The sequence below is a fragment of the Capra hircus genome, chromosome 29, assembly GCF_001704415.2.
Source record: "Capra hircus breed San Clemente chromosome 29, ASM170441v1, whole genome shotgun sequence".
Classification (NCBI taxonomy): domain Eukaryota; kingdom Metazoa; phylum Chordata; class Mammalia; order Artiodactyla; family Bovidae; genus Capra; species Capra hircus.
Genome location: NC_030836.1, coordinates 40318026 through 40344221, shown reverse-complemented (window position 1 = coordinate 40344221; position 26196 = coordinate 40318026). Strand labels below are relative to the sequence as shown.

The 26196-nt window shown below is 55.2% G+C and overlaps 2 protein-coding genes across 6 annotated transcripts in view; one reads left to right on the top strand and one right to left on the bottom strand.

The window, feature by feature from the left end:
- Nucleotides 1–10501, top strand: part of SYT7 (synaptotagmin 7) — a 64485-nt gene extending 53984 nt beyond the window's left edge. For all 5 annotated transcript variants that reach the window (XM_018043422.1, XM_018043420.1, XM_018043419.1 and 2 more), the window contains 4 exons: nucleotides 1755–1924; nucleotides 2565–2679; nucleotides 3190–3389; nucleotides 5496–10501. In XM_018043422.1, the coding sequence (XP_017898911.1) occupies nucleotides 1755–1924; nucleotides 2565–2679; nucleotides 3190–3389; nucleotides 5496–5600 (590 nt within the window). In that variant the 3' untranslated portion in view covers nucleotides 5601–10501. The remainder of the gene's footprint in view (nucleotides 1–1754; nucleotides 1925–2564; nucleotides 2680–3189; nucleotides 3390–5495) is intronic.
- On the bottom strand, nucleotides 12060–14235 carry LRRC10B (leucine rich repeat containing 10B). Its single transcript, XM_018043609.1, has one exon. The coding sequence runs from the start codon at nucleotides 14117–14119 to the stop codon at nucleotides 13241–13243; it is 879 nt and encodes a 292-aa protein (XP_017899098.1). The 5' UTR covers nucleotides 14120–14235; the 3' UTR covers nucleotides 12060–13240.

Sequence of the window (26196 nt, the reverse complement as noted above, 5' to 3'; positions counted from 1 at the left end):
CTGGAAGTCCAGTGGTTAGGACTCCATGCTTTCACTGGCAAGGACCTGGGTTCAATTCCTGGTTGGAGAACTAAGATCCCGTAAACCGCACGGTGAGGTGAAAACAAAGTCACTTGAACAGGAGCCTGGGGTATTCCAAAGTGAGCAAGACATAGCCCATAGCCCCCCCGATATGGGGCCCTCTCAAGAATTCAGAAGCTGGGGGCTAGAGGGACAAAGAATTTCCTCTTCGAGTGCACCTGCCCCTATCAGAGGCAACTCCGTGCTGCTGGCATCTTTGGTAGAAGGCACCAGAATCCTGCGGAACTCTTCCTCTCCCTTCATCTTCTCCACCAGCTGAGCTAGGATCTTAAGTATTCTCTCTCCTTCCTGCTCACACCTTGGTTCAGGATCACATCACCTGAGGCCTCCAGGCTGGCCCACACCCCCTGCTTTCCCATGTCAGCTCTTCCTCCTCCTAAGCCTCCCAAAGCCCAGTGAGTGACTGAGGCTTCAGACCTTCCTCTGGCTCCCCAGTATCTTCCATCCTGTCCCAGCGCCTTCCCCTGGCTCTCCGCTCTGGCCTGAGGTCCAGTTCTTCCATCAGGCCCTTTCACGGGCATTTGTTCAATGATTGATTCACTTAACAAATATTTAATCGAGTGCCTACTACGTGCCAGAAATGGTGTTAGATGCTGGGATCCGGTGGTAGCTGAGGACAGAGATGCCTTCCTGGAAATTCTAGCCTACTGGGAAAGCCAGGCTGAAGGAAACATAAATCTCTAGTGCAGCCTGTGATAAGTGCTGTGAAAGGAACGGGCTAGTGTATAAAACAGGGGATCCGAGCCCCTCTGGGACGTCGGGAAAGAAAGCTGAGACCTGATGGAAGAGGATAAGCTGAGACATGGTGTGGTGGGGCCAAGGCAAGAAAAGCCAGGGTGGCTGGAGCCCAGTCACTGAGTGAAGAGCGGTCACAAGGTGAGCAGGGAGAGGACAGCGGGCCAAATTATAGAAGGACTTGAAGCCGAGGCAGGGCACCGGCTTTTATCCTAAGTGCACTGGGAGCCATTCAAAGGCTTTAAGCCGGAGAGTATCATGATGTGATTTCTATTTTTAAAAGCTCACTCTGGCTGCTGTGTTGAGAATGGGCTCTAGGAGAAAGCTCACGAGCAGGGAGGGCTGTTTGGAGACTCTTGTGACTGTCTGGCCAAGAGGTGCCAGTGGCTTGGATGGCGAGGTGGCAGTGGAGACGGGGATGGCTGCTGGTCTGTTGAGGAAGGACAGACGGAGAGGCTGATGCATTCGCTGGAGTCCTAAGACAGGAGTCTAGTGCTGTTTCTCCACCTTTGCCATTTCCCTCTGTCCTGTGTCCTCCTGGGCCTTGCTTTCTAGCAGCTGTGGCCATCTCAGGCAAGGCCACGTGCCCAGACTTGTGCCAGGATGATTGGCAGTGGCAGGGCTGCCCAGAGGGCAAGGGGGGGCACTGCCCAGCCGCCAGATGGACTCGTGATGAACGAGTGAATGAATGGTCTGCTCTTAATTAGCTGTGGGACTTTGGGCGGATAATTTAAGCCATCTGGGCCTCAGTCTCCTCATCTGTAAAATGGACATGATGCCATCCACCTCGCAGAACTGTCGAGGGAGACAAATGAGACGGTCCTTGCTGACCCTTCAGGGAGGTCTGAGTGCACATGTTCCTGCCTGGGAGCGCTGCCCCGCCCAGGCTCCGTGTGACCGCTCAGTCCTGCTCTTCACCTGCACTGTCTGTCCCCCAGGTTTCCCCTACGAGAAAGTGGTGCAGAGGGTCCTCTACCTCCAGGTCCTGGACTATGACCGCTTCAGCCGCAACGACCCCATCGGGGAGGTGTCCATCCCCCTCAACAAGGTGGACCTGACCCAGATGCAGACCTTCTGGAAGGATCTGAAGCCATGCAGCGATGGGAGTGTAAGGCCCTACCTGCAGGTCCCCGGCTGGGCAGCTAAGAGACCAGGTCCTGGTCGTTGTTCAGTCGCTAAGTCGTGTCTGACTCTTTGTAACCCCATGGCCTGCAGCCTGCCAGTCTTCCCTGCCCTTCACTATCTCCCAGAGTTTGCTCAAACTCATCTCCATTGAGTCTGTGATGCTTTGCAACCCCATGGACTGTAGCCCACCAGGCTGTCCATGGAATTCCCCAGCCAAGAATACTGGAGTGGGTTGCCATTCCCTTCTCCAGGGGATCTTCCCCACCCAGGGATTGAACCTACACCTCCTGCATTGCAGAGGGATTCTTCACCATCTGAGCCACCAGGGAAGTCCAGATGGGGTCCGAGTCCCTCCTCAATGGCAGGGAATCAGGAGGGTTGTGGGCCGGGTGGGTAGGCGGGGCCTAGCAGACCCAAGTTCCCACCAGCCGGCTGGAGGCCAGTGCCAAAGCTCAGCACCTGGGGAGGATGGGCAGTGATAGAGAGCCTGGGGAGCAGGGCCCAGACCTGCCAGATGAAGGGGAACCAGCTGTGCAGCTGTGACAAACAGAGGGGGTGTGTAAGCACCCAGGTGCAAGGGGAGGGGTCCCCTAGTTCCCACGCCCTCTTGTTCTCCCTCTCAGGGGAGCCGAGGCGAGCTGCTCCTGTCTCTCTGCTACAACCCCTCTGCCAACTCCATCATCGTGAACATCATCAAAGCCCGGAACCTCAAAGCCATGGACATCGGGGGCACGTCAGGTGCTGGCACCTCTCATGGCCGGGGGCGGACGGGCCAGGGAGCTTCTGGTGCACAGGAGTCATGCTGGATGTGAACAGCAGGGTCCTGGCTGTGGGCTTCACCCCCAACCCCCAGGCCCCACCTCCAGTCCCCATGCCTTTACCCTACAGCCCTGGTGGCCGCCTTTGGAGTACCCTCAGGGTCAGCATCATCTTGAACTCTGCCCTGCTCAGGATCAGGAAGAAAGTGAACACGATGGTGGGGGGGCCTTGGGTTCTAGCCCCAGTTCTGACACGTCTTATCTGTGACCTCGAGTGAGATCTGAGCCTCTCAGACTTCCCGTTTGTGTTCCCAGAAGAGCACTAGGCAATGGCTACAGTCCCTGGCAGCTCCTCCATCTGCTGATGCCCCAGGTCCCCCCGCCCTCCTTCTTCCTTGGGCTTGCCTCACCCCGCAGGGAAAGAGCACAGCCCTTCCTGCCCCAGCTTCCCCTCTCTGCTCCTCTGACGCTTCCCCCTGGTGTCCCCCAGACCCCTACGTGAAGGTGTGGCTGATGTACAAGGACAAGCGGGTGGAGAAGAAGAAGACAGTGACGATGAAGAGGAACCTTAACCCCATCTTCAATGAGTCCTTTGCCTTCGACATCCCTACGGAGAAGCTGAGAGAGACGACCATCATTATCACTGTCATGGACAAGGACAAGCTCAGCCGCAACGACGTCATTGGCAAGGTAGGTGGGTTGGAGGAGCACCCGGCAAGGATGTGTACTTTAAAGGAGCTGCCGGGGTAGTGAGTGAGCACAGGGCTGGACAGCAGGAGGGAGAGGGGGTCAGTCTCTCTGTTTCATCTGAAAAGGAGAGGATTGGTCGAGATTTGCCCCAGTGTCCTCCCATGTCCATCAGTTCAGGACAGACCACTGGAAGAGCAGGGAAAGAAGGAAATGATAGAGAAAAGTGTCCTGGGTTCCCCAAAGAGGGTTTTCCGGGCAGGACCCTCTGACAAGGTAAATCAGTGTCGCCCTGGGTTCTGCCTGCAGAGGGTAAGTGGACTGGGGCTTGTGTTGAGAGTCAGGCTCCGAAGACTCTGCTCTTCAACAGCTGTAGGACCTTGCCTCTCTGAGCCTCAGTGTTCTCATTTGCAAAATGGAGCTATAATACCAACCCTACGGTGTTGTAAGAACTGCCTGAGGCATGTGGACATTCTCCTTGCAGAAACTGACCTCTCTTTCATCAACTGAAAGTCCATGCCTGGCCTTGAGTTTTTCCAGGATGCCATTCTGTACCGTAAAGCCATCTCTTTTCTACTTTGAAATGTCTGTTCCTTTGTTTGGCTATGGCTTAGAGTGGAGAGTGTGGGCTTGAGAATCACCCTGCCTGGATCCAGAGCCCAGTGCTGCCTCTTAACAGTCATAACATTTATGAGCCTCATTCTTCCTCTTAAAATGAGAGTAAAACAAACCTAGCCTCACAGGCTGGGAGGATTAAATAACACAGGCAAGATGCTTAACACAGCACATGGAACATGTATGTTAGCCACTATCGTAATGAAGGTTATTACTGAGAAGTTCCTAGTAAGGGCATGGGCGTCCAATCAGGAATGGAGGTTTGACCAGTAACAGTGCAGGAAATCAGTTGACCAGAGAGGTACAGGGGAAGGGAAGATGCCAGGAGCAAGTGAGGGGAGAACATGCGTCACCCAGGGCATAGCCCGGTATAAGGGAAATGGGAAGTGACCTGGGCACCCACAGGGAAGAGGGCCGAGGTGGAGGCACCCCTCAGACAGACGGGGATGGAGAACCTAGCTATTGGGGGTGGGAGGGAAGCAGCTGGCCCCAAAAGGACAGCTGACCCTGCCGGCCATCCAGCAAGGCCCAGGGAGTACGTATGACTTGCTGACCTGTGGTCACAGGTGGGACGGGTCCCCAGGACAGCATCATCCACATCCCATGGGACCATGAGTGTGGAGCCCTTCCTTGGCCAGCGTAGTCTTTTCTCAAGCTTAGTCTTTTAGAGTTGGGTAGGTCCTACCTTCTGCTGGCTGAACTGAGGTGAAGGTGGGTTTGTTCTCCCTTTGGCCCAAGTAGCTTAGGGAGCCCTGTGCTCTGAGCTAACCACCAGTCACAAGGCTGAGGTTAGCCAGGGGATCACGTACACAGCCTCCCCCTACCCCCCGGGGCTATGAAGCTTCTCACATGGAAGCAGGTAGGATTAGGTTGATAGTATAAAGTCCACGGGGTCTCCAAGACTCGGGTAAGACTGAGTGACTGAACAACAAATGAAGCCCCAAAGACCCAGATTTAAATCCTTCTGCACCACGCATAAATCCTGTGACTGTGGGTCAGTCTCTTAACTCTCTGTACCTTAGTTTCTCCATCTGTAAAATGGGGATAGTAACATACCTGCCTCACCGGTAAGGATTTGATGATCTATGTATGCAAATCCCTAGCTCCGTGCCTGATAGGTAGTAAGCGTGCCTATGAAGTGTAAGAGTGTTTGTCAGTAAGGAGGGAAAGACAGTGCCCAGCAGGTAGGGGAGGGAAGAGCGTGGGAGAATCCTGCCTCCATCCCCATCCATCTCTCACCACAAAACAGGCTGGGTGTTTAACTGGAAAGGGCCAGGCATGCCCAGGCTCCCGAGGGAAAGCACAACAGGGAAGATAGGTCAGGCTGGTTGGGGGGTGGGTGGAGATAGGAGGGGCTTCTGTAGGCAGAGACCCCATTGGTCCCCACGATCACAAGCTAGGGTGCCACCGTGGACACGGAGTGTCACCACCAGTGGGGGAAGGGACAGTGCCTCAGAGGGTGCCGCTAACGCCTGCTCTTCCCTCTCTCCCCAGATCTACCTGTCCTGGAAGAGTGGGCCCGGGGAAGTGAAGCACTGGAAGGACATGATTGCCCGGCCCCGGCAGCCTGTGGCCCAGTGGCACCAGCTGAAGGCCTGATTGGGGCCAAGGGAGCCCCAGGGGGCTGAGGGCCGGGTCCCCATCACGCCCTCACCACTTTATGCACAAGGCCCGGCCTGGCCCCCCCGACCACGGGTGAGGGAAGGATCCCGAGGGCTCGGCCAGGGAGAGGTCCCAGGAACCAGTCGGGCCCTGCTTCTAGGGAGCACCAGCCCCATTCCCCACCGGTCCAGCTCTGGGGGAGGGGCTCTGGGAGCCATTTGCCTGCTTTGCCCCTTTCCTTCCTGACTTGCTGATACTCAAGAAGCGGGGAGGTGAGCTTGAGAGCCAGAGGGCAGATCCCTCCAGAGGCCCGCCAGGTGGGCACGGTCCCCCGTTTTCTTTAAGGCAGCGCCTAGGAGTGGAGGAAGGCCGCCCCCCGCCCCCGCCCCCAACGTGGGCCCAGGAGAGGGGATGTCGGAGGCGTTTGGCCCGGCCTGGCCTGACCGAGAGAGAGAGAGAGAGAGAGAGAGAGAGAGAGAGAGAGAGAGAGAGAGAGAGAGAGAGAGAGAGAGAGAGAGAGAGAGAGAGAGAGAGAGAGGGAGGCCTGTTCCAGGGCAGTTTCAGGAGCCGGCTGGGCCCTGAGTGCCGAGGATAGTATATAGCCTGCTCCGGGGGTCCTGGAGCCGCAGCCCTGTGTATTGTGTTGTGTCCACCGTGCGTGTGTAACGTGTGTGTGCGTGCACGTGTGGGGGTGGCAGCACGCACTCCCTGTGTCCCTGGGGCCCATGTGCTGAAGAAGAGGCTGAACAGAAGAGGCTGAACGGACGGGGTGGGCTGGAGGCTTGAGAAGTCAAGGCACAGAGCTGGGGGTGGGAGAGGAGAGGCAGGTGAGGGGGTGGGGTGAGGCAGGGATGGAGGGAAAGTCGGGTGGGGAAGAGGGGCAGAGAGGAGCTAGGCTGAGACCTGGGCTCTGTCCTTCTCCTCCCACCTCCCCATGCTCTCCACCAGGTCTCTCCCCAGCAGCGTCATCTCTTGAGCATCAGTGTTTGCCTTTTAGGCACCACTGTGCATATCACATTCCACCTCTGCTCCTTTCTGTCTCAGGGGTCCCAAGCCCCCATTAGCTCTCTTCCCTAACATCCTCATCCAAAGACACCCTCCCTGTTCCCAGGTGTCACATCCCAGCCACACTGGCAGCACTCACCACGCCTTCCTGCTTCCTTCCCCTTCCTCCTGTCTGCCGACCTCCCTGCCACACACATTCTCCCTCTCTTCCATCCCACCCCACGCCCCCATCCCCATTCGGAGACCTTCCTTTTCATTCCATCGTGGTCTCTGTCCTTGCATCACTTGAGCAGCTCACCTTTCCCACCGCCCCTGGTCCCATAGTTCAGGCGAAGGAAGCAGAGAGCATTCCCGGATCCTGTGAGTTTTGAGGTTGCCCTCCTCCCCCACAAAGAAGCTGTGGTTTCCCTGCCTCCGCGGCTGCAGAGACTAGAACTAGCATCTCTACGGAGAGGGAAGATTTCAAGATGATCCCTGCTTAAGCCCCCTCATCCCCACGTGGGTCCCGGTGTTGATACAAGACAGCTGGCGACCGCTTTCGAATCCCGGGGTCCTCGCCCTTGCGCCTGGCATTCCCGGAAGACGCCGCCAGGTGGCGCCAGCACACCACAGTCTGTGGACGAGGCCTGGGACCACGGCTCTACCCCCAAATGGGTGACGCCCCAGGAAAGGAGACTGGAAAAGGTCCCCCACTTTGCACGGCAAAAGCATGGGCAGTTGGGAACCATGTTCCTTAAGCAGACTTCCCTTTGAGCTGAGCGTTCTGATCACATTTTTGCCCATATCAAAATTTCTTACATAGACTGACGCCTTCGCCCCTACACCTGACCCTAAGGATCTGGAGGAATATCATACAAAGTAAGTGAATCATTTTGTAGAGTGAAGAGTGCTAACGTAAAGCAAGTAGTCACCCACATTCCTTGTAAATCCCAATTTTTCTATATTGTAGCTTTGCTTAAAATGGGGATCTGCCCTCATAGCACGGCCCTTATCGGGCAGGCCGGGGAACCAACCCCCAGGGGGGAGGGAGGGCAGCGGCTCCGGAGACAGTGGAAGCGAAGAAAGGTTGCTGTTGGAAGCTCTGAGAAGCGGAAGGGCTCTGCCAGCCTCCATCCTGCCCTCAAATCCTGTGCCCCTCCACCCCGAGGCCGGTGGGACAGCAAGCCCCGCTCCAGGTCCCCTTGCCTGCTACAGAGCTCTCGGGAACTGGACCAACTAGCACTGAGTGGGCGGGGCAACTGCTTCCCCGTTTTCCGAGCCCCGCCCACGAAGCTCTTAGCCAATCACATGCAGAGAGCCTTACCTGGCCCTGCCTATTCCAAACCTGACCGCACCCAGGCGCAGCGATGAACCCCGCGTGGGGTTCTCCAACCCCCGACGTGCAGCCTGAGCTCTGGGACGCGGGGGAGCGGTGGCAAGCGGCGGGCCAAGGGCAAGGTGGGCTAGCAAGGGAAGAGGCGGGTGGTATGGGTGAGGGCGGGGGGAGGTCTAAGGTTTTAGGGAACAGAGAAAGGGGGAACTTGGGGGTGGAGGAAGGGCACGGCCCTGTTGCCATCCCAGGACCTTGGACAGATCACCCACACTCCCGGGGCCTCATTTTCCCCATCTGTAAAATGATGGTAATAATACTTCACCTACCTCATGGGGGAGGTTGTAAGGCCGCCGTCACCTGACCTGGGGGTGGAGGCTGGAGGATTCTGAAGGTGCTACCCGCGAGCAAAGTATTATTACCGAAGCCTGAAGGCAAGGCCCGCCTGCCCCTCCCCCCACAGAGCCTCCGGGGATAGCTGAGGCCGGCCTGGGCCCACCTATCTCTTCTCCACTGTGTCCCTGCACCCTTCTTGAGCGTCATCCACCATCTTTGTGGGCACCCTAGAGTTAGTCGTTAACTTGTTCAGGTATCCTTTCTTGTGACCATCACCCCACATAACTGCTGTATAAATTCCACCTGCCCCAGGACCCCGCACCTGCCCACCGGCGCTAGACGCCAGGGAAGGGACAAGGAAAACAGCCACACAAAAAGCCAAGGGGAGTCCCCAGAGTCCCCAGTCCTGCTGGGGCCCCAGGGGTGGGGATTGGTGGTTTCTGTTTGTACTGTGTTTGAGTCCTTGAGCGCAAGTGTTTTATTAAAAAAAAAAAAAAAAATCTATGACAAAAACCCACCGTCACAAAAAAAAAAAAAAAAAATTGCAGCGAAGAGAAATGAAGAAAAACTGAAGAAAAAAAGAGGGGGGAAAAAAAACCATACAAAAATTTTCCACCACATGCACCCTCTAAGCCAGCAAGATTTCCTCTTTGCAAAATCATATTTTTGTGGGGATGGGCCCTGCTTTTTGTGGCAAGGCCCGTTCTGATTAATAAAGGATCGTGAAAAAGTAGGGCCTTGGCTGTTTCCTCCGTGGGTCCTAGCCCTCCACTATCTCCCAGGGGAAGAGGAAGTGGGGGATGGGGATGGATAGCCTGGGGCCAAGTCTCCCCTCACCTGTCACCTTTGGGATTCAGCTTCACTTGATGAGGCCCTTCTAGCCTATCTTCAGGTTGAGAATATGAACCCACCAGCTACCCAGAAATCCAGGAAGCAGCCATACCCCCTGGATCATGCCTAAAGCAAAGCTTATTGGGAGTGGAGTCTCCTTAGGGCTTACAGGGTGCCCCTCTAGTTCACCCAGCCCGACACGCCCTCGCCACAGTTCCCAGGGGACCCTCACCACCCTCCAAGGCAGGTGAGACAAACCAAAGGGAGACCCTTCACCTTTCCCACCACCAACGTGAACTCTGACAGGGCCACTGTCGTTTCAGGCCAGTGTGTCCTCTCTGTTCCCTGTGGAGTTCTAGGCTGTTGGCTGGACCTGAGCCTTCTCTCCAACCCTTTTCTGGTTTCATCCTTTAGAATTAGAAAAGTCTCAACTCGGTCCCTGCCTGAGGACCTAGGAAGCTGGGCCCCGGTAGACACAGAGGCCCCGGGGCAAGCTGTTTCCTTCCGCAGTTCCCTCCATCCACAGAAGAGCAATAAGAATTCTTGCCCTTTCTTCCTTCCCTCTTGCACACAGCCCGGGGGAAACCGAGGCTTGGCAGCTCTCCCGGTGCTTTCAGAAGGGAAGCGCTACACCTGTTACGGGCGCACAGGAAAGGAGAGCCCTCCACTGTTGTGCGTCCACATGCTGGCCCCTGTCCACCCCTGTTAGAGGGGCCACCTTGCCTCTTGCTCCCCCGTACCTGGGGCTGGCAGCTTTCTCCTCACTCTGCGCTAAGTACTCCCACCTGAAGCTGCCCGCCCTCTCCCCTTCTGCCCCATACTGACGATATGGTTTAAATGTCTCTGGTTCAGAGGTTGCAGGGAGCCCTAGGGCCAGGTAAGTAAGCCTCACAAGCAGTTCTTGCCAGGACTTCTGCTCGATCTGGAAATCTAGGCTAAAAAGCAGGACAGCTCGGCCTGGCAGAGGTGACAGCCCCTTGCCGTGGGCTCCAAGCCTCTCTCCTCCTGCACTTCTGTCTTTCTCCTGCCTTCACTTCGTGGGGTTTCTCTTCATCCCTGCCTGCAGAGGCTCCCCCATCCTTCCCTGTGCCTGGGACCACTGCCCTCTGGTCTCTCTCCTGCCAGTCCCTCTTGGATGCCGCTGCTTTCTGGAAGGCCATCTCAGGCCACGTTCTGCTCGCCTCTCCCTCCCCCACAAAGACAACCAGAAGGACGCGGGTTGAACGTGCTGTATGCCCCAGCCGTGGCTCCCCTGACCTGTCTCCCCTGAAGACGCCCCGCTCCCTGTGTCTGTGTCCTGTGTGTACAAGTTGTGCCACCTTTAGACTGTGAGCCCCACCCCCGGGCAGGGACCCCTGTCTGAATACATGTTCTGCGTGGCACACTCAGGTGTGCTAATAAATGTCCTTTCTGAGAACGAGTGCCCAGGTGTCTTAAGGAAGCTTTGGGGCAATGGCTAAGCAAGCCCATGTGATGGCACTGGAAGGAAGGGAGGTGCTTCTGGGCAGGGCCCCCAGTTTCTGAGCACCCTGTTCTCCTGCTTTCTGAAGTGGGAAGAGGGGGATGATGGTAACGAATCCAGGAAGGCATCCAGTCTCTGCTGCTCTGCCAGCTGGGAGGGCTGGCTGTTGGGAGGCTCCAGGAGGAGGAAGAGGCTATGATTCCCACTGACTCCACACCCAGACCTGACCACCAGCCACAGGCAGGTAGCACCGCCCATGCTGGGTTGAGCACTGGGTCAGCAGGCCTAACATCCACTTATGGGCAAGTCACTTACCTCCCCGGGCCTGTTTTTTTGCCCTGTTGCTGCCTCTGCTCTCATCTCATCACCATCCCCACAGCCTGCCTCTGCCCTGCATCCCTGGCACAAACACTGAACTCTTCCAGGGCTTCCCTGCCCTGTTCCCCCACAACCAACCCACCCCTGACTGTCCCCCCAACAATGTGGGGAACCGCTGACCTGGCCACTGTTACAAGTGCCCCTATAAAAAGCATCTCCCTTTCTCCCTGCTCCTCCAAGGCCAAGTGATAAGTCACGGGTAGCTGGGGGCTGGGGAGCAGGTGGGCCAGTGGGGAGGGACCACCAGCCCTGATGGAGCCTCAACAGGGGTAGCGTGGCACCTGAGGGTCTCTGGGAGGGACACAGCCAAACCCCAGGCTCCTCTTCTTCCTTGAGAAAAAGGCAGCCTCTAGTCTTCCCCATTCTACAAGCACTTTGTGCATTTGGAGGCCTTCACTCTCCCAAGCTGATTCCTTTAGATCCATCCCTGGCCTCCTCCTGATCTGCAGGCCCAGCCCAGTAGCCAGCAAGCTGCTGGGCCAAGCCTGACCTTTGGGCCTTATATGACATTATCCTTGTTGTCATGGTGATGGTGGCCTGGCAGCATCTTCTCATGGGACATGGGCCTCCAGGCTTGACGTTTTACAATTTTCTCTCTTAAAAAAAAAAAATTTAACTCTTTTTATCCCCTCCTTAACAATGAAGAGAGAAAGTAATGACTGAGCTAAAAAAAAAAAAAAAAAGCGACTAAGAGAAAGAAACAGAGAGAGGAAAATGGAGCCAGGGAGATGGAAGGAGGGAAGAACAGTCACAGATGGGGAGGAACAGGGTCAGTACCAGTGAAAGAATAGAAAAAGGTCAGCCCAGCCTGAGATTCAAAAATATATTAAGAGTCAGGAATCTGAGAACGAAGCTGGAGAAGACTGGGGAAGGGAGGCTGGGGGGTGGGGGGCAGTGGCTGGGTGGCAGAAAGATACAGCCAGACGGAAGAGCAGTCTTGAGCAGCCAAAGCCATTTGTGACTGAAGACAAGCTCTCCTGCCCCAGACAGGACACAACAGTTGGCTGGGGCCACTGTGACGCAGGGCTGGGGCACATGGACAAAGGGCAGTGCCAGGGGCAGCCCAGAGTCCCCACAGCAACGGGACCCAGGGCTCCCAGGGCTTATAAATAAACAGGCATGTGGGAAACGCACATTCTTTCTCCAAGAAATATAATTTATGTTTACAGCCAGTTTTTTTTTTTTTCTTTTCTCTTCCTAAAGAAAACACCACCATGTGGGGCCCCGCCCCAGACAGTGTCCCTGAGTGGCCCTGGCCCTGGGCCTTCCTCCCATTATTGCTTGGATGGGAAAGGTCTGACCCTGGGAACTACAGAGCAAAGCCTCATTCCTCACCCCCTGGAGGCTGTCCTGGTGACGGAGAGGAGGCACACAGAGCTCGTCCCCTGCCCCGTGCCGTGCCAGCCACCCTGACGCTGCCCATTTAAGGGAATGGAGAGTCCAGGCGGTGGCTACACAGGAGCAGCTGCCTGGAGCAGAGAGCCTCTCTCTTGGTGCAGGAGGCCCTGGAAGCACAGTGGCTTCTTTTCAAACCTGACAGCTGGAAGGCTCAGGCCACGGGGAAGGGAGGGCCTGTTCTCTTTGCAGCAAGATTCCGCACACAATCTGGGAGAAGAGAACAGAATAAAAGGCAGGGGCAGGGCAGGGGCAGAGACCTTGCCTTCTGGGTGACCCCCTTATCCCCACCCCTTCCCCACACAAAATTTAGGAGGCCTGGAGAGGGAGGTATGTACCATGAGCCCCCGTGGAGGGGCAAGGGCAGCTGTGGTGTTTGGTCCCCAATCCCCGGCTCCCACACCTGTCTGTCCAGGGCACAGTCTCCAGCTCCAAGGCCCCTGCCCCTGGCCCAGGCCTCCTTCTGTTTGCACTTCTGCCTCATGCAGGCATGTGGTCCACCCAGAGGTAGTGGCTCCTGGGCTAGAAAGGGTGGACCTAGAAGATCCAAACTCCGGTCGGAGGTGGGGGCCCTGGGCATCTAGACTCAGTCGAGGAGATGATTCCGTGATCAGTGGTGACCCTGGTTCCAGGAAGAAGCTGGTGCTTTTATTGTGTTGTCAGTGACTTTATCAGGGGCCATTCGAGCTATAGGTGGAGAGAGCTGGGACTTCTTGGCCTGACGACGGCCCAGGGACCAGCCGGGAGGCAGTCTTCTCATTACCCTGGAATGTCTGAAGATGGCCACCAGGCCTGCCTGTCCCTGGCAGTGTGCCCAAACAGACCCTTTCTCTGCCCCCAAGTAGGAACCCACCGTTCCCACGAATCTTGCCAGAGCCCCTCCTCCCAGACTGGCCGAAGCTCATCGTCCAGATCACAGGCTCAGGTGCCCAGTTCTGGAGCTGCTTCCAGGGCGCGGAGGCTGTCCCTGGGGGCCCCCAGAGCCCGGGAGCTACCGCCCCCTATGAGCAGGTCTTCTTCCTCTTCATCCTCAAAGGCCCGCGCTGGGCGCCTGGGCAGCGGCCGGGGCGTGGGCTCGTCGCGCTCGGCCATGCGCTCGACGGCGCCCTCGCCCACAAGGAAGACGGTGTCGGCCACGCGGGGGGGGCCAGTGACCGGGTTGTGGTCGTAGGAGAAGACGCGCAGGGCGCGCAGCGGGTGCAGGTCCGGGAAGCCGCCCAGGCGGTTGCGGTCTAGGTCGAGGATGTGCAGGCGGCCCATGCGCAGCAACGCGGGCGGGAATTCCTCGAAGCGGTTGCCGTAGAGCCAGAGACCGCGCAGGCCCGTCATGCGCGGCAGCTCCGCGGGCAGCGCGCGCAACCGGTTGTCGCCCATCTGCAGCGACTGCAGCGCCACCAGGCGCAACAACGGGCGCGGAAAGCGCCGCAGGAAGTTGCCCTCGATCCAGAGGCAGCGCAAGCTCTGCAGCTGCGCGAAGTCGGCGGGCAGCGCCAGCAGCCGGTTGCTGCCCAGGTAGAGGCGCGTGAGGCGCGGAAGGCGACACAGGCCGTCGGGCAGGCGCTCGAGTTTGTTGAAGTCGAGCGCCAGGATGCGCAGCTCGCGCAGCTCCTCGATCTCCTCGGGCAGCTCGCGCAGCCCCGTGCCGCTCACGTACAGCTTCTGCAGGCGGCTCAGCGCGCACACGGCGCTGGGAAGCCGCCGCAGCCGCCTCCCGCTCAGCTCCAACTGCTGCTCGCCGTTGCGCAGTTGCTCCTCAGCGTCCGACGGCAGCTCGTCCGGCGTAGACTCGGCGATGCCCATGGTCACCAGCCCCGGGCGGGGCCACCGCCGCGGCCGCCCGGCATCGCCCCGCCCTGGCGGCCCCTGGGCCTCCTAGACGGGGCCGAGGCCGCGCTGGCTCCGGGACCCCCCGCCCCGACCTGTCCCTGCTCCGGGAGGGAGGCCGTGCGGGGCGGGGAGGAGGCGCCCCCCTGGGGCCCCGCCGCGGCGCGCGGCGCTCGGCCGCCCGCCTCCGGTCTCCGCCGCTCCCTCCGCTGGAGGCCGACTGGTTCGAGTTAGCGCGGATTCTCAGCTTGGAGACCCGTCGCCCTGGCAACCCCCGACGCTCGCGCGGCTGCCAATGAAGCGGAAGGAGGGCGGGGCGGGGCCAAGGTGCGGCTGAGTCGGGCACCGGAGACAGCACTAACCCAGGGAACCCAAGAACCGCGCCCCGCAAGCCTGGCTCCGTGCCAACACAAACCCGACGACTGACGCTGTCTACGCTTCCAGCCACCGCGAGCCGTTTGATGTGCGGTTTGCAGGCGCCCAGAGCTGCCAGTCCAAGAAGGAAACAAGGAGTGAGGAAATGCCGGCGGGCGACCCAAGCCTGGACAAGTGGCTCTCCAGGAGGGTCTGAGAGGCGAGGCCGACGCCCGCCGTTCGCGTCCAGCGGTGTGCGTCCAGTCTTCCCGCTAGGGTCACATTAGGGGAGTAACTCAGAACAGTGCTCTTTCTGGGCTTTTTCAGGGTGGGTCGAGGATCTGCGGGGACCCAAGCTTGGCTCCGTACCTCTCCCCTCTCGGTACACCCTCTCAGCGCGCCGCAGGTTCCCGGTTAGTGCACTCACCCCTTCTGCCGAGTTCCTCCAGCTGTGCTCAAGGTCGGTGGGTAACTGCGGTGGACAGAGGACTGGAGCACACGAGCGCCTTTGAGCACCACAAACGGTGACCACACTCGTTCTGTAACGCTTCCTCTTGCACACGCTCTCACCAGCAGCCTTTTTGCCCCTGACTTCTCCCCTCCTACTCCAAGCCCTCCTGCTAGAGCTGCCAGCAGAAACACTCCCTCTGGTTTATTGCCAGCCTGTCATGTGCCCAGCACTGTACTAAAAGCATTGCGTTGAATCCTTGCCACAAACCTGTGAGGTAGGTACCCCCACTGCCCCGATTTTAAAGATGGAGAAACTGAGGCTCAGAGAGGTTTCGCATGAGCTGGGTGACTTGCTTGGGGCTTCCCGGTGGCTCAGCCGTAAAGAATTCGCCTGCAATGCAGGAGATGCAGGAGACACAGGTTCAATCCCTGGGTCAGGAAGATCCCCTAGAGAAGGGCATGGCAACCCACTCCAGTATTCTTGCCTGGGAAATCCCATGGACAGAGGAGCATGGTGGGCTACAGTCCATAGCGTTGCACAGAGTCAGACACAGCTGAAGTGACTTAGCATGCACACGTGCACGGGTGACTTCTCCAAGGTCACCCTGCTCGCTAGTGGCTGACATTTAAACCAGGCAGGGGACTTCCCTGCCTGTCCAGTGGTTAAGGCTGGCACTTTCGTTGCAGGGGGCACAAGTTCCATTCCTGGTTGAGGAACTAAGATCCTGCATGCCTCACTGCTTGGCCAAAAATAATAATAAATAAAAATAAAACCAGGCAGACTGCCTCTCCAACGTGTGTTCTTAACCATGTGTGTGTGTGTGCTCAGTCGTGTCCGACTCTCTGCGACCCTATGGACTGTAGCCTGCCAGGCTCCTCTGTCCATGGGACTTCCCAGGCAAGAATACTGGAGTGGGTTGTCAATTCCTTCTCCAGGGGGATCTTCCCAACCCAAGGGTCGAACCTACGTCTCTTACATCTCCTTCATTGGCAGGCAGGTTCTTTACCACTAGCGCCACTTGGGAAGCCGCTCTTATGTACTTATGGGATTAAGAATGCCTTCGTCATCAGAGTTAGAGGCTCTGCTGTGAGAAAATTCGTGGTCAGAAGTGGAGTCATTTCCATTTATTGGAGTAGTCTTAACCATGTACCACTCCAATAAATGGAAACGAGTCCACTTCTGACCATGAATTTTCTCACGGCAAAGCCTCTAATTCTGATGGTTATTAATCCCATAAGAAAGATGAGGAAAGTGGTCCCAGAGGGATTAGGCAACTTGCTGAAGATCGCAGAGTGATGAGAGAAAACAGTCAGGGAGTCAAGTCTGTAGGCTTCAAGCCTCGTGCATCCTGCCTTCCCATCTTGACTGGTGTGTTGATAACTGGCTGGGCGACTTCTCTGATGGTTCAGTGGGTAAGACTCCACGCTCCCAATGCAGGGAGCACAGGTTCCATCCCTGGTCTGGGAACTAGATCCCATATGCCGCAACTATGAGTTTGCATGCTGCAACTAAGACCTGGGACAGCCAAATAAATAAAATAATAAATTTAAAAAAAAAGATAATTGGCTGATGGGACAGACCTCTAGACTGCATCTTGCCCTTTGACCCATCCCCATTTTTTTCCCCACTACAGGCAGGGCAGGAGGCCAGTCCAAGGGCAGACAGCAGGGGCCGATGCAAGAAGAGGATGAAAACCACAACCCCTGAAATGTAAGCTGGGCGGGGCAGGCACACTTGTCTCCTTCCCTGCTGGCACAGGGTCTGGCACATAGTGGTGGTTCAATGAAAACTGTCCACATTTTAAAAGATGAAGGCAAACTTTACATACCGTGAAATGCCTAGGCCGTAAGTATACGGTCTGGTGAGTTCTGACAGATGTAAACACCATGTAATATTTCCATCACTCAGAGTTCCCTCCCACCTGCCTCTTCCAGACAATCCCCACCTCCCAGTGGCAACGGTGATCCTGACCTCTATCATCATGGATCAGGTTTGCCTGCTCTTGAATTTCATATAAATGGAATTATTCCGTGTGTATCTTTTTTTTTTTTTTTGGTCCTGGCATCTTTTGCTCAGATGCTTGATATCTATGTGTTGGATAAAGGAACAAAAGGGCAGGGCAATAGCAGTTTTAATCAGGCGAGGGATGTCACGGGGCGAACAGGTGATGGGGAACACAGAGGCAGGTATTGCTCTGAGCTGGGAGCTAGCCTCGGATCGCTGCCCTGGAATGAAGACTAACAAGATGCGAGCTGAGTAGAGGAACCAGAGGATAAGTGGGGCTCAGACAGCAGATCTGGGATGGAGGAGGATTCTGAGCCCCAGGCAGTGGGATTTCAAGCTCCTTCTGGATCTCCCCTAAGCCCCAAACCAACTCTCTCCCTTCTACTCATTTGGGAGAACTTCTGGGAAGAGCTGACACCTCAGAGACCAGAAAGCTAGGAAAACCCAGCCAGGCAGCTGGGACAAGAAAGAGTGCCTCCCCATCCCACCCCACCTCCTAGAGTCACCCCCCACCCCCGCCAGCAGTTTCCCCAAGGGAACATTTGCTGTGGAGGAGGGAGCCCAGCCAGCCCCCCTCACCACATGCTTGGGGCTGGCGCTGCAGCACCAGGCAGCCCTCTTGGGCTCTGCCAGCACGGGCAGGACCCCCAAGCCCCTGCCACCCCAGCCCTGGCCTTGGCAGAGCTTCCTGGGCTCAAGGGTACAGGGGACCAGCCCTCTTCTTTCTTGCTTGCTCTCGGTAGATGCTGTGCCTTCGCCTCCCACCAGGCCCTTCTCAGTGGGGAAAGGTAAAGTGCACTGTCGTTCTGGGCCCACGCAGGCTGGCAGCGGGGCAATCGTGTTGATGAATCACGCTGGCGCTGCGGGCGCCCAGCCCTTGTTGAGGCGTCACTAATGAATTAGCTTCAGCCCCAGCACGGGGCCTCTCAGCCTTTCCCCACTCCCTGGAAAGGCAGGAAACTGAAACCTGGGAGCCAGGAGGGGCTCTGACAGCTCCAGGAATTCACCCAGACCCCGGCCAGCCCCTCTGTCCACACGTGCTAGAAAAACGTCCAAAGGCCAGGCCCCTCAGGCCCCCTGAAACAGCCTCTCCATTCCTAGTCAGGAGCTAGAACTGTCCCACCCGCCTCCAAATCCGTTGTGTTTTTTTTCTTTTTTAAAGAAATTTTTGAAATACAGAAAACGTACAGAGCTTTCTGTGATAAACACCCCTGTGCCCAGAATCCAGCGCTAACAGTTGCTCACATTGGGTCACACTTGCTTTATATCTAGTTTCTTTTAAATAAAAGGAAGAAAACAGCACATGTCATGTAGAAGTCCCCTTTGTTGCCCCTCCTGTGCCCCCACGACCACCCCAGCCCCCTGCCTCACTGACCCTCCCACGACCCCTCTGGTTCCCACCCCCACCATCCCCTGTTCCAACCCCCCATCTCCCCCTCACCTCCCACCCCCTCATCTTTGGAGCCAGGACCTCTGTGGCTGCTGGGACTTGAATAAGATCAAGGAATGCTGGCATCATCTGTTCTTAGAAAGCAAGGCTTTGAGCCTATTAGAGCCAACCATGAAATGCCAGCCCTGGGAGTGTGGTTGGTACATCGGAAAATCACAGGTTCTGTTAAGAAGCCAGGGACCCTCACCCCAGAAAAGTGCATGGAGGCAGGAACTAAATGACACTTACGATTCCCATGGTTCCTCATCTCCCGAGGGTCTAGTCCAACTCCCTCATTTGGCCAAAAAGGAAGTGACCAGGTCCTTTGTACCGTGGCCCACTCCCTTTACCTGTACCAGCCAGAAATTGAGTCCTAACCATCATTCAGGTATCCATTCAACAACCATGAAGCCCCTGCTCAAACGCCCAGACACTGCGGCCACATATGCATGTGACCCTCAGAGACGAAAAAACACCTTGCCTTTGTGAAACTTGCATTCCTATGAGTGGAGATAATCAACAAACTGCATTTGAATATGTCAGGCAATGGCCAAGTTGTAGAGGAGCTAAAATAAGAGAGGACTGAGGACCCCACTTAAAACAGATGGCCAGGGACTTCCCTGGTGGCCCAGTGGTTAAGAACTCACCTTCCAATGCAGGGGATGTGGGCTTGATCCCTGGTCAGAAAATTAAAATTTCATATACGTTGGGGCAACTAATCCCAGACGCAGATACCAGAGAGAAACCTGGACTCCCCAAAGAAGAGCCTGTGAACCTGCAATGAAAGACTCCTCATGTTGCAACGAAGACTCAATGCAGCCATACATAAACACATAAATAAATAAATATCAAAGAGAAAACAGAGATAAAAAGTAAAAACCAAGTGGCCAAGGAGGCCTCGTCGGCAGGATGGCATTTGAGCAAAGACTGGAAGGAGGAGGAACAGACAAAGCAGACAGACGTCTGAGGAAAATAGGTTCCCGGCAGAGGGGACGGCAATGCCAAGACCCCAGGGCAGGAGTGTGCCTGGGCGTTCTGGAGCCGCAGAATGCCGCCCGCCCCCCCGCCCGCCCCGGAGCAAGGGTGGGTGGGGCTCGGCAACAGACGAAGACAGAGGAAGGGACAGGCCAGACCGTGGCAGGCTCGTGGCCTCCTGTGAAGGCTTTCGCTTTGACCCTGGGTGAGAGCTCCCTGGGGGAGAGAAGTGGCATGATTTGACATACATTTTAACAGGATCCCTTTGGCTGCAGCTGCAAGAAAGATGCGTGCCTGTGAGGCGTAGGGGGAGGAGGTAGGGGAGGAGTTTGTGCTGCTCGCTCCCCTCCCGTCCGAGTTCCTGGCCACAAAAGTGATGACGGTTACCATTTACTGAGCACCTCCGGGTTTTCTGATTTACCTTTCTCCATGCCTTGGCCAGGCAGGTACTATATCCCTCTGCCCTACAGATGAGGAAAACAGATTCAGAGAAGTTATGTAGCTTGATCAAGGTCACACAGCTGGTCAGGGGCAAAGGCAGGATTCCAACCCAGTCCACCTTATTGCGAGCCAGGCCTCCTCCCACTGTATCTTGTTGCCCCTCTTGGCTGTGGGAAATCAGAAGAACCACCCAGGATGCCCAAGTGCTTTCTCCCACCCTGCCGACAGCAGAAAAACTTCTAGGACCGTCCTACTTGGAGATCTTGATTCCAGGCCCTGGGGTTCAGTGTTTGCCCAACTGGGGGTGTCCTAGAACCCTCACTCTAGCCTCAGTTCAGTTCAGTCGCTCAGTCGTGTCCGACTCTTTGTGACCCCATGAACTGCGGCATGCCAGGCTTCCCTGCCCATCACCAACTCCCAGAGCCTGCTCAAACTCATGTCCATCCAGTCGGTGATGCCATCCAAACATCTCATCCTCTGTCGTTCCCTTCTCTTCCTAGTGCAAGTCTAGGAACCCCAGAACAAGCTGGAAAGGGCCAAGCAAAGAGGCCTGCAGGGCTGTGATCTGGGCTCAGGGTTTGCCTATTAGCAAATTCCAGGTAGTCTCTGGCCCCTCACTGGCCCAGAACCTTTCTCTAGACAAACAGACTTACAAGGCTAGACCAGCCTCAGCCTCTGAGCATCTGCTCCCCAGGCTCCCTGGAAACTGGAGCCTAGACATACCCTGGAGGATCATTTTCCCCTGAAACCAGAGCTCTGAGAATGACCTGCCTGGTCTGTTGAAAGCTGAGAGTGTCATTTTCTAATCAGTAGCCACCCCCACCTCCACAAACCCTCTTCATCTCTCCCAAGGACACAGGAGCTGGAGCAACACGGCCAAGAGAGTGAGGCTGACTCAGTGGCCAGGGCCTTGCCTCCACGCTGTGGATGGAAACCTGATCAAAGTAATGGTTCTAGTAGGTTCCACATTCCAAAATGACTTCTGAGCACTTCCTTCCGAAATAGGCCACAGTGGTCACAGCTGACTGCCGCCCATATGTTAATACCTTCCTAGACCTGTGGCCAAGTGTAGGTCCAATCTTCTGCTCCAAGACTATAAACTCAGGTCCCAACCATGACCACCAAGGACTAGCCTGTCTTGGTCCCCCTCCCTGTGGTGGGGGCTGTTGAGGGTCACCAACTTCTGTTTTTCCCCACTTCTTCCTGAGTTCTCAGGCTGATGGGGTGGGGCCCTGGGATGAGCCCTGAGCCAAGGCATGCCGGCAGAAGTGACGCATGCCGCCTCCCTACACAACCCTCCTCTCTTATTTTCTGCAGTGTCAATGGTGGAAAGGAATTGGAGCCCCGAGGCATCAGTTGGGGATGCACTCTCTGATTCACATTAGACTATGTAACAAATGAGGAATACATTTTTAATATGTTTAGCCATTTAGAGGTATAGGCTGTTTGTTACAGAATGCACCTGGTCTAACACACTTCCTCTCAGTTTCTCAAATGCACCAGCTTCTTTCTACCCCAGGAGCTTTGCGCATGCTGGTCCATCTTCTTCCCATTCTCCTTAACTCACACTGCTCACCCTTAAAATTTCAGCTGAAACCTCCCACTCTCAAAGAATCTTCCCAGATCCTTTAGAACACAGGAGTCAAGCCCTGATGTTACAGATTCTTCAGCTCCCACATTTCTCCTTCAAAGTACTTATTCCGATTATAATTAAATAAATAATTAACTGTGAATTAGTTGAAGTCTGTTTCTGCCCTGGTGGCTAAGAAGGTAAAGAATCTGCCTCAATGCAGGAGACCTGGGTTCAATCCCTGGGTTGGGAAGATCCCCTAGAGAAGGGAATGGCAACCCACTCCAGTATTCTTGCCTGGAGAATTCCATGGACAGAGGAGCCTGACAAGCTATAGTCCAAAGAGTCGCAGAGTCTAAAGCAACTGAGCGACTAACACTTTCACTTTCACTTTCCTCTGTGCTAAAGATGTAAGATGCATGAAGGTGGAGACCTTGCTCATGGATGTTCCATGGTGCTCAGCCCTGTGCCCGCTGCACTGTACCTACTGAATGAACATGTGCTGAATGAATGGATGGGAAGTGTCCCTCCCACAGGATCCCTGGGGCCATCTGTCCTGACTTGAATTACTCACCCTCTCAGAACCTCAGTTCTCACAACTGGAGAAAGTCCCAAACCGTGGTGGAATTGGGGGTGGGGAAGAAGGCGGAGGATGGGAGCTAGGGATTGCTAGGTTACTTGGGCCAGGCATAAAATTTAAGGGAGCACCCCAAAAAACTCAGTAATCAAGAGAAATAATAGTTTAATGCAATAAAAGCAGGGTCATAGCCAGTGCTGTGATCCGCAGTGGACCATGTGTCAACAGGAAAAGTCAGTGATACGAATCCTGTGTTTAAATTTCACAACTGTGTTCCTCATGGGGTTTTTTGCATTAATTTTGATTTTTTAAATTACTGCCTTAAACTAATATTTGTCTGCATTCCTTGGTTTGGCAGCACTTCTTTAAATCTTCTGCCCAAAGAAGTGCCTCACTCGCCTCACCCTAGTCCCAGACCTGGAATCCTCCTCTCCACGAAGGATCATGTGTCAGTGAGATAACGCTGGAGCTGGGCATTATCTTGAGATAGCAACTGATGCTCCTCTGGGAGGCAATTTCCTTATATCCCTTCCCCTCCATTCAGATGCTAAATTGGCTTCTCAAATTCCGCTCTCCAAAGGAAACTCAGAACAAAGAGTCAAATCCTTGGCTTTAAGTTGCAAAAGAGGCTTTGAAACACAGAGCAGGTTCTAAGAGAGAAATATTTTTTGTTAAGTCAAAAAGCTAGGCTTTGAACTTGGAGAGCCAGGAGCTGATGCTGTAAGCCCTGGAACGAGGAAGCGTGATCCCACCCAACAGGAGATGAAGCCTCAACAGGCCGGCGGGAGAGAAGGGGGTGAGGTGGGGTGGTGGCAGAGCCACACTCCTAAACATGGATGCTGGCCCGGGCTGAGCCTGAGGGTGCCATGAAAAGATCCCAAGTGGGCCTTCGCTGTTGGCTCAGTGGTAAAGAATCTGCCTGCCAATACAGGGGTTACTGGTTCGATCCCCGGTCCAGGAAGAGCCCATGTGCCACAGGTTAAACTAAGCCCATGGGCTACAACTACAGAGCCTGTGCTCTGGAGCCCATGCTCCACACTAAGAAAAGCCGCCACAGTGAGCAGCCCCTGCTTCCAGCAACTGGAGAAAAGCCCACGGACCGGCATTTCCCTTAGCAGGGGTGTCCTGAGGGTATAACAGCTCCTCCCACCCCGCCTGTATGCAGAAGCCTCAATAGAAACGGAGGTGATCTGAACCCTCCCCAGAATCCAGGATAGACCCCTGTTTCCTGAGGGGGAGCATCCTGAAGTTTATGCACCCCCAAGGAGGACTTGGTGTGTCGGAGAGCAGGCTGATGGACCTGGAGGTGCTGAGTGTGTGGTCCAGGCAAGGCACCTGAAGGACCAGGCAAGGCAGCTGAAGGACTGGTTGCGTGACCCTGGCAACCAGAGGCCAGAGTGTCACTCTTGTTTCCAGGCAGATGCAGGCAGGACAGGTGTGAATGACCAAAGCCCACTTCACATCTCAGGGGAGTCAGCCACAGACAGATGCCTCTCCTCTGACAGCAAGCTCCAGGCAGGTATGCACCTTTCGGGGGACGGAGATGAAAGAGAACAGGAGCAGATCCTGACCAGACTGGATTCTCAGATGGACAGTTTTGCCAACTACATGCTGGCACTTGCCATCTACCGGCTTCCCAGCTGGCTCAGTGGTAAATAATTCACCTGCCAAGCAGGAGACTTGGGTTCGATCTCTGGGTCAGGAAGATGCCCTGGAAAAGGAAATGGCAACTCACTCCAGTATTCTTGCCTGGGAAATTCCATGGACAGAGGAGCATGTCGGGCTGCAGTCCATGGGGTTGCAAAGAGTCAGACTCGACTTAGCAACTAAATAGCAGCAGCAACAGCAGCATCTACCTCTACAAGGATTACATTATGAGCCGGTGCAGCTGGTGACCTTGAATACCTCCTGAAAGGAGTTCAGGGTGAAGATCAAGAATGAGGCACTCTGTGCTCCTGCAGAAACTGGCAGAACAGATCCTCGGACAGTTAAATATTTTCGAGAAAAAAGTTTTTTGAGTCCAGTTCTTGCATCTCCTGTTACCTAGAAAAACACTAAAATCCTTCGTGGTGATGTCTGCTCCTCGTGACTAGCAGTAACCTTCATGAGATTATCAGCAACCTCTGTTAAAATAACGGCGGGGGGTGGGGTGGGGTGGGGGAGGGGCTTCCCCCGTGACCCAGGTGGTAAAGAATCCACCTGCAATGTGGAGACCTGGGTTCAATCCCTGGGTTGGAAAGATCTGCTGGAGAAGGGCATGGCAACCCACTCCAGTATTCTTGCCTGGAGAATTCCATGGACAGAGGAGCCTGGCAGGCTACAGTCCAAGAAAAACATGTGCTTAATTTCATGTACTCTGCCTTCATTAAAATCGCATATACACTGACCTTCCTGTCTACCTTTTTGGAACAATTTCTCAGAGCTATCTGACATGCTGCCTCTCAGACTATAGTCCTCATTTTGCCCCAAGTAAAACTTCACTCACAACTTTCACGTCGTGATTTTTTTTTTCCAGTTGACAGTTTTAATTCAAAGGGGATCAAGTTGGACTGGAAGCAAAGAGATGCGTGTCTAAGTTCACTTACAGGGAGACCGAGGTACGTTTCCAAGCTCCTGAGTATGTGCCTGTGAAATCTACATCTGCTCTGCGGAGGGGATGGCACCTACACGTGGGAACCACGTCCAAGGGGCTACGGTTGCATCAGGAAACTCATAGATTGGAATGCTATTAGGGCAGTGGGGAAGAGCATCTTTCCCCATATCCCACAGAGAGTCCTTAAGGACCAGCAGCAGCCCCGCCAGGTACGTGAAGCTCTCAGCTCACAGGAGGCATACAGCAAATGCTTATTCCCTTCTTCTTCTTTTTCCTTAAGTCTTTCTTGAATTTGTTACAACATTGCTTCTGCTTTATGTTTCCATTTTTTGGCTCCCAGGCATGTGGGATTGAACTCAAATCCCTGACACTGGAAGGTGAAGTCTTAACCACTGGACCACCAGGAAAGTTGCCTTGTTCCCTTCTTGATGGTAACCCATATGTGAAGGACATTTGAATTCTTTGGGCCTCCCAGCAGTCTCCTGAGTGGGAGAACCCCAAATGCTTTACCAAACAGAACCCACACATCCTACTATGGAAGCTGAAAACTCTGGGAACTCCCAGCCTCCCTGGTAAGTTGGCTACAGCCACCCAGCACAAGTACTCGTTCCAGATTTTGAATCGGATATGAGAGATGCAGAGTAGAAGGGACTGTGTGGAGTCCCTTCTGAGGATGTGTGGGGGCAGCGGCAGCAGAGGAACAGCGTCCAGGGCCCGGCAAGGAGGGAGGCACATGCTCTCAGGGAGCCCAGGTCCATGGGGCGATTTTGATCACGGTTAGTACTCTTGCCTGGAAAATCCCATGGGCGGAGGAGCCTGATGGGCTGCAGTCCACAGTCCATGGGGTCGCGAAGAGTCGGACACAACTAAGCGACTTCACTTTCACTTTTCACTTTCACTTTTCACTTTCATGCATTGGAGAAGGAAATGGCAACCCGCTCCAGTGTTCTTGCCCAGAGAATCCCAGGGACAGGGGAGCCTGGTGGGCTGCCGTCTGTGGGGTTGCACAGAGTTGGACACAACTGAACTGACTTAGCAACAGCAGCTTGGCTGAGTAGCCTCTAACCTTTATTCTCAGGTCCACCTGAAGACTTTGTGAGCTCCAAAGCCTTTTAATAAATTTCTTTTAGCTTAAATAAGCTGAAGTTGGTTTCTTTTTTCTTTCTTTCTTTTATTAAAGAATATTTATTTATTAATTTGGATGCATTGGATCTTAGTTGCAGCATGCGGGATCTTCATTGCGACCCGGGGGCTTAGTTGTCTAGCGCCTTGTGGGATCTTAATTCCCCGATCAGGGATCATACCTGCATCCACTGCATTGGAAGGTGGATTCTTAGCCACTAAACCACCAAGGAGGTCCCCGAAGTTGGTTTCTAATGCTCGCAAAGAGCTGTGACTGCTACCCCACATGGTTGGAGCCCTAAGCGAATCATGTGATCACAGTGGAGGACCCACTGTCCCGGATCCACAGGGCCTTCAACTGTCATAACTAGGAGGCCCCACACTGCCAGATCCTCCTCCTCATATATACTCAGGAATAAGTCTGCCCAGGTTCTTCAAAACCAGCTTCCCACACCTGGTGCCAGAGCCCACCAGGAGAAAGAGGATCTGCAGCAAAGCTGTCCTGCCGTAGGGACCACACCTCGCTGGGCCCAGAGC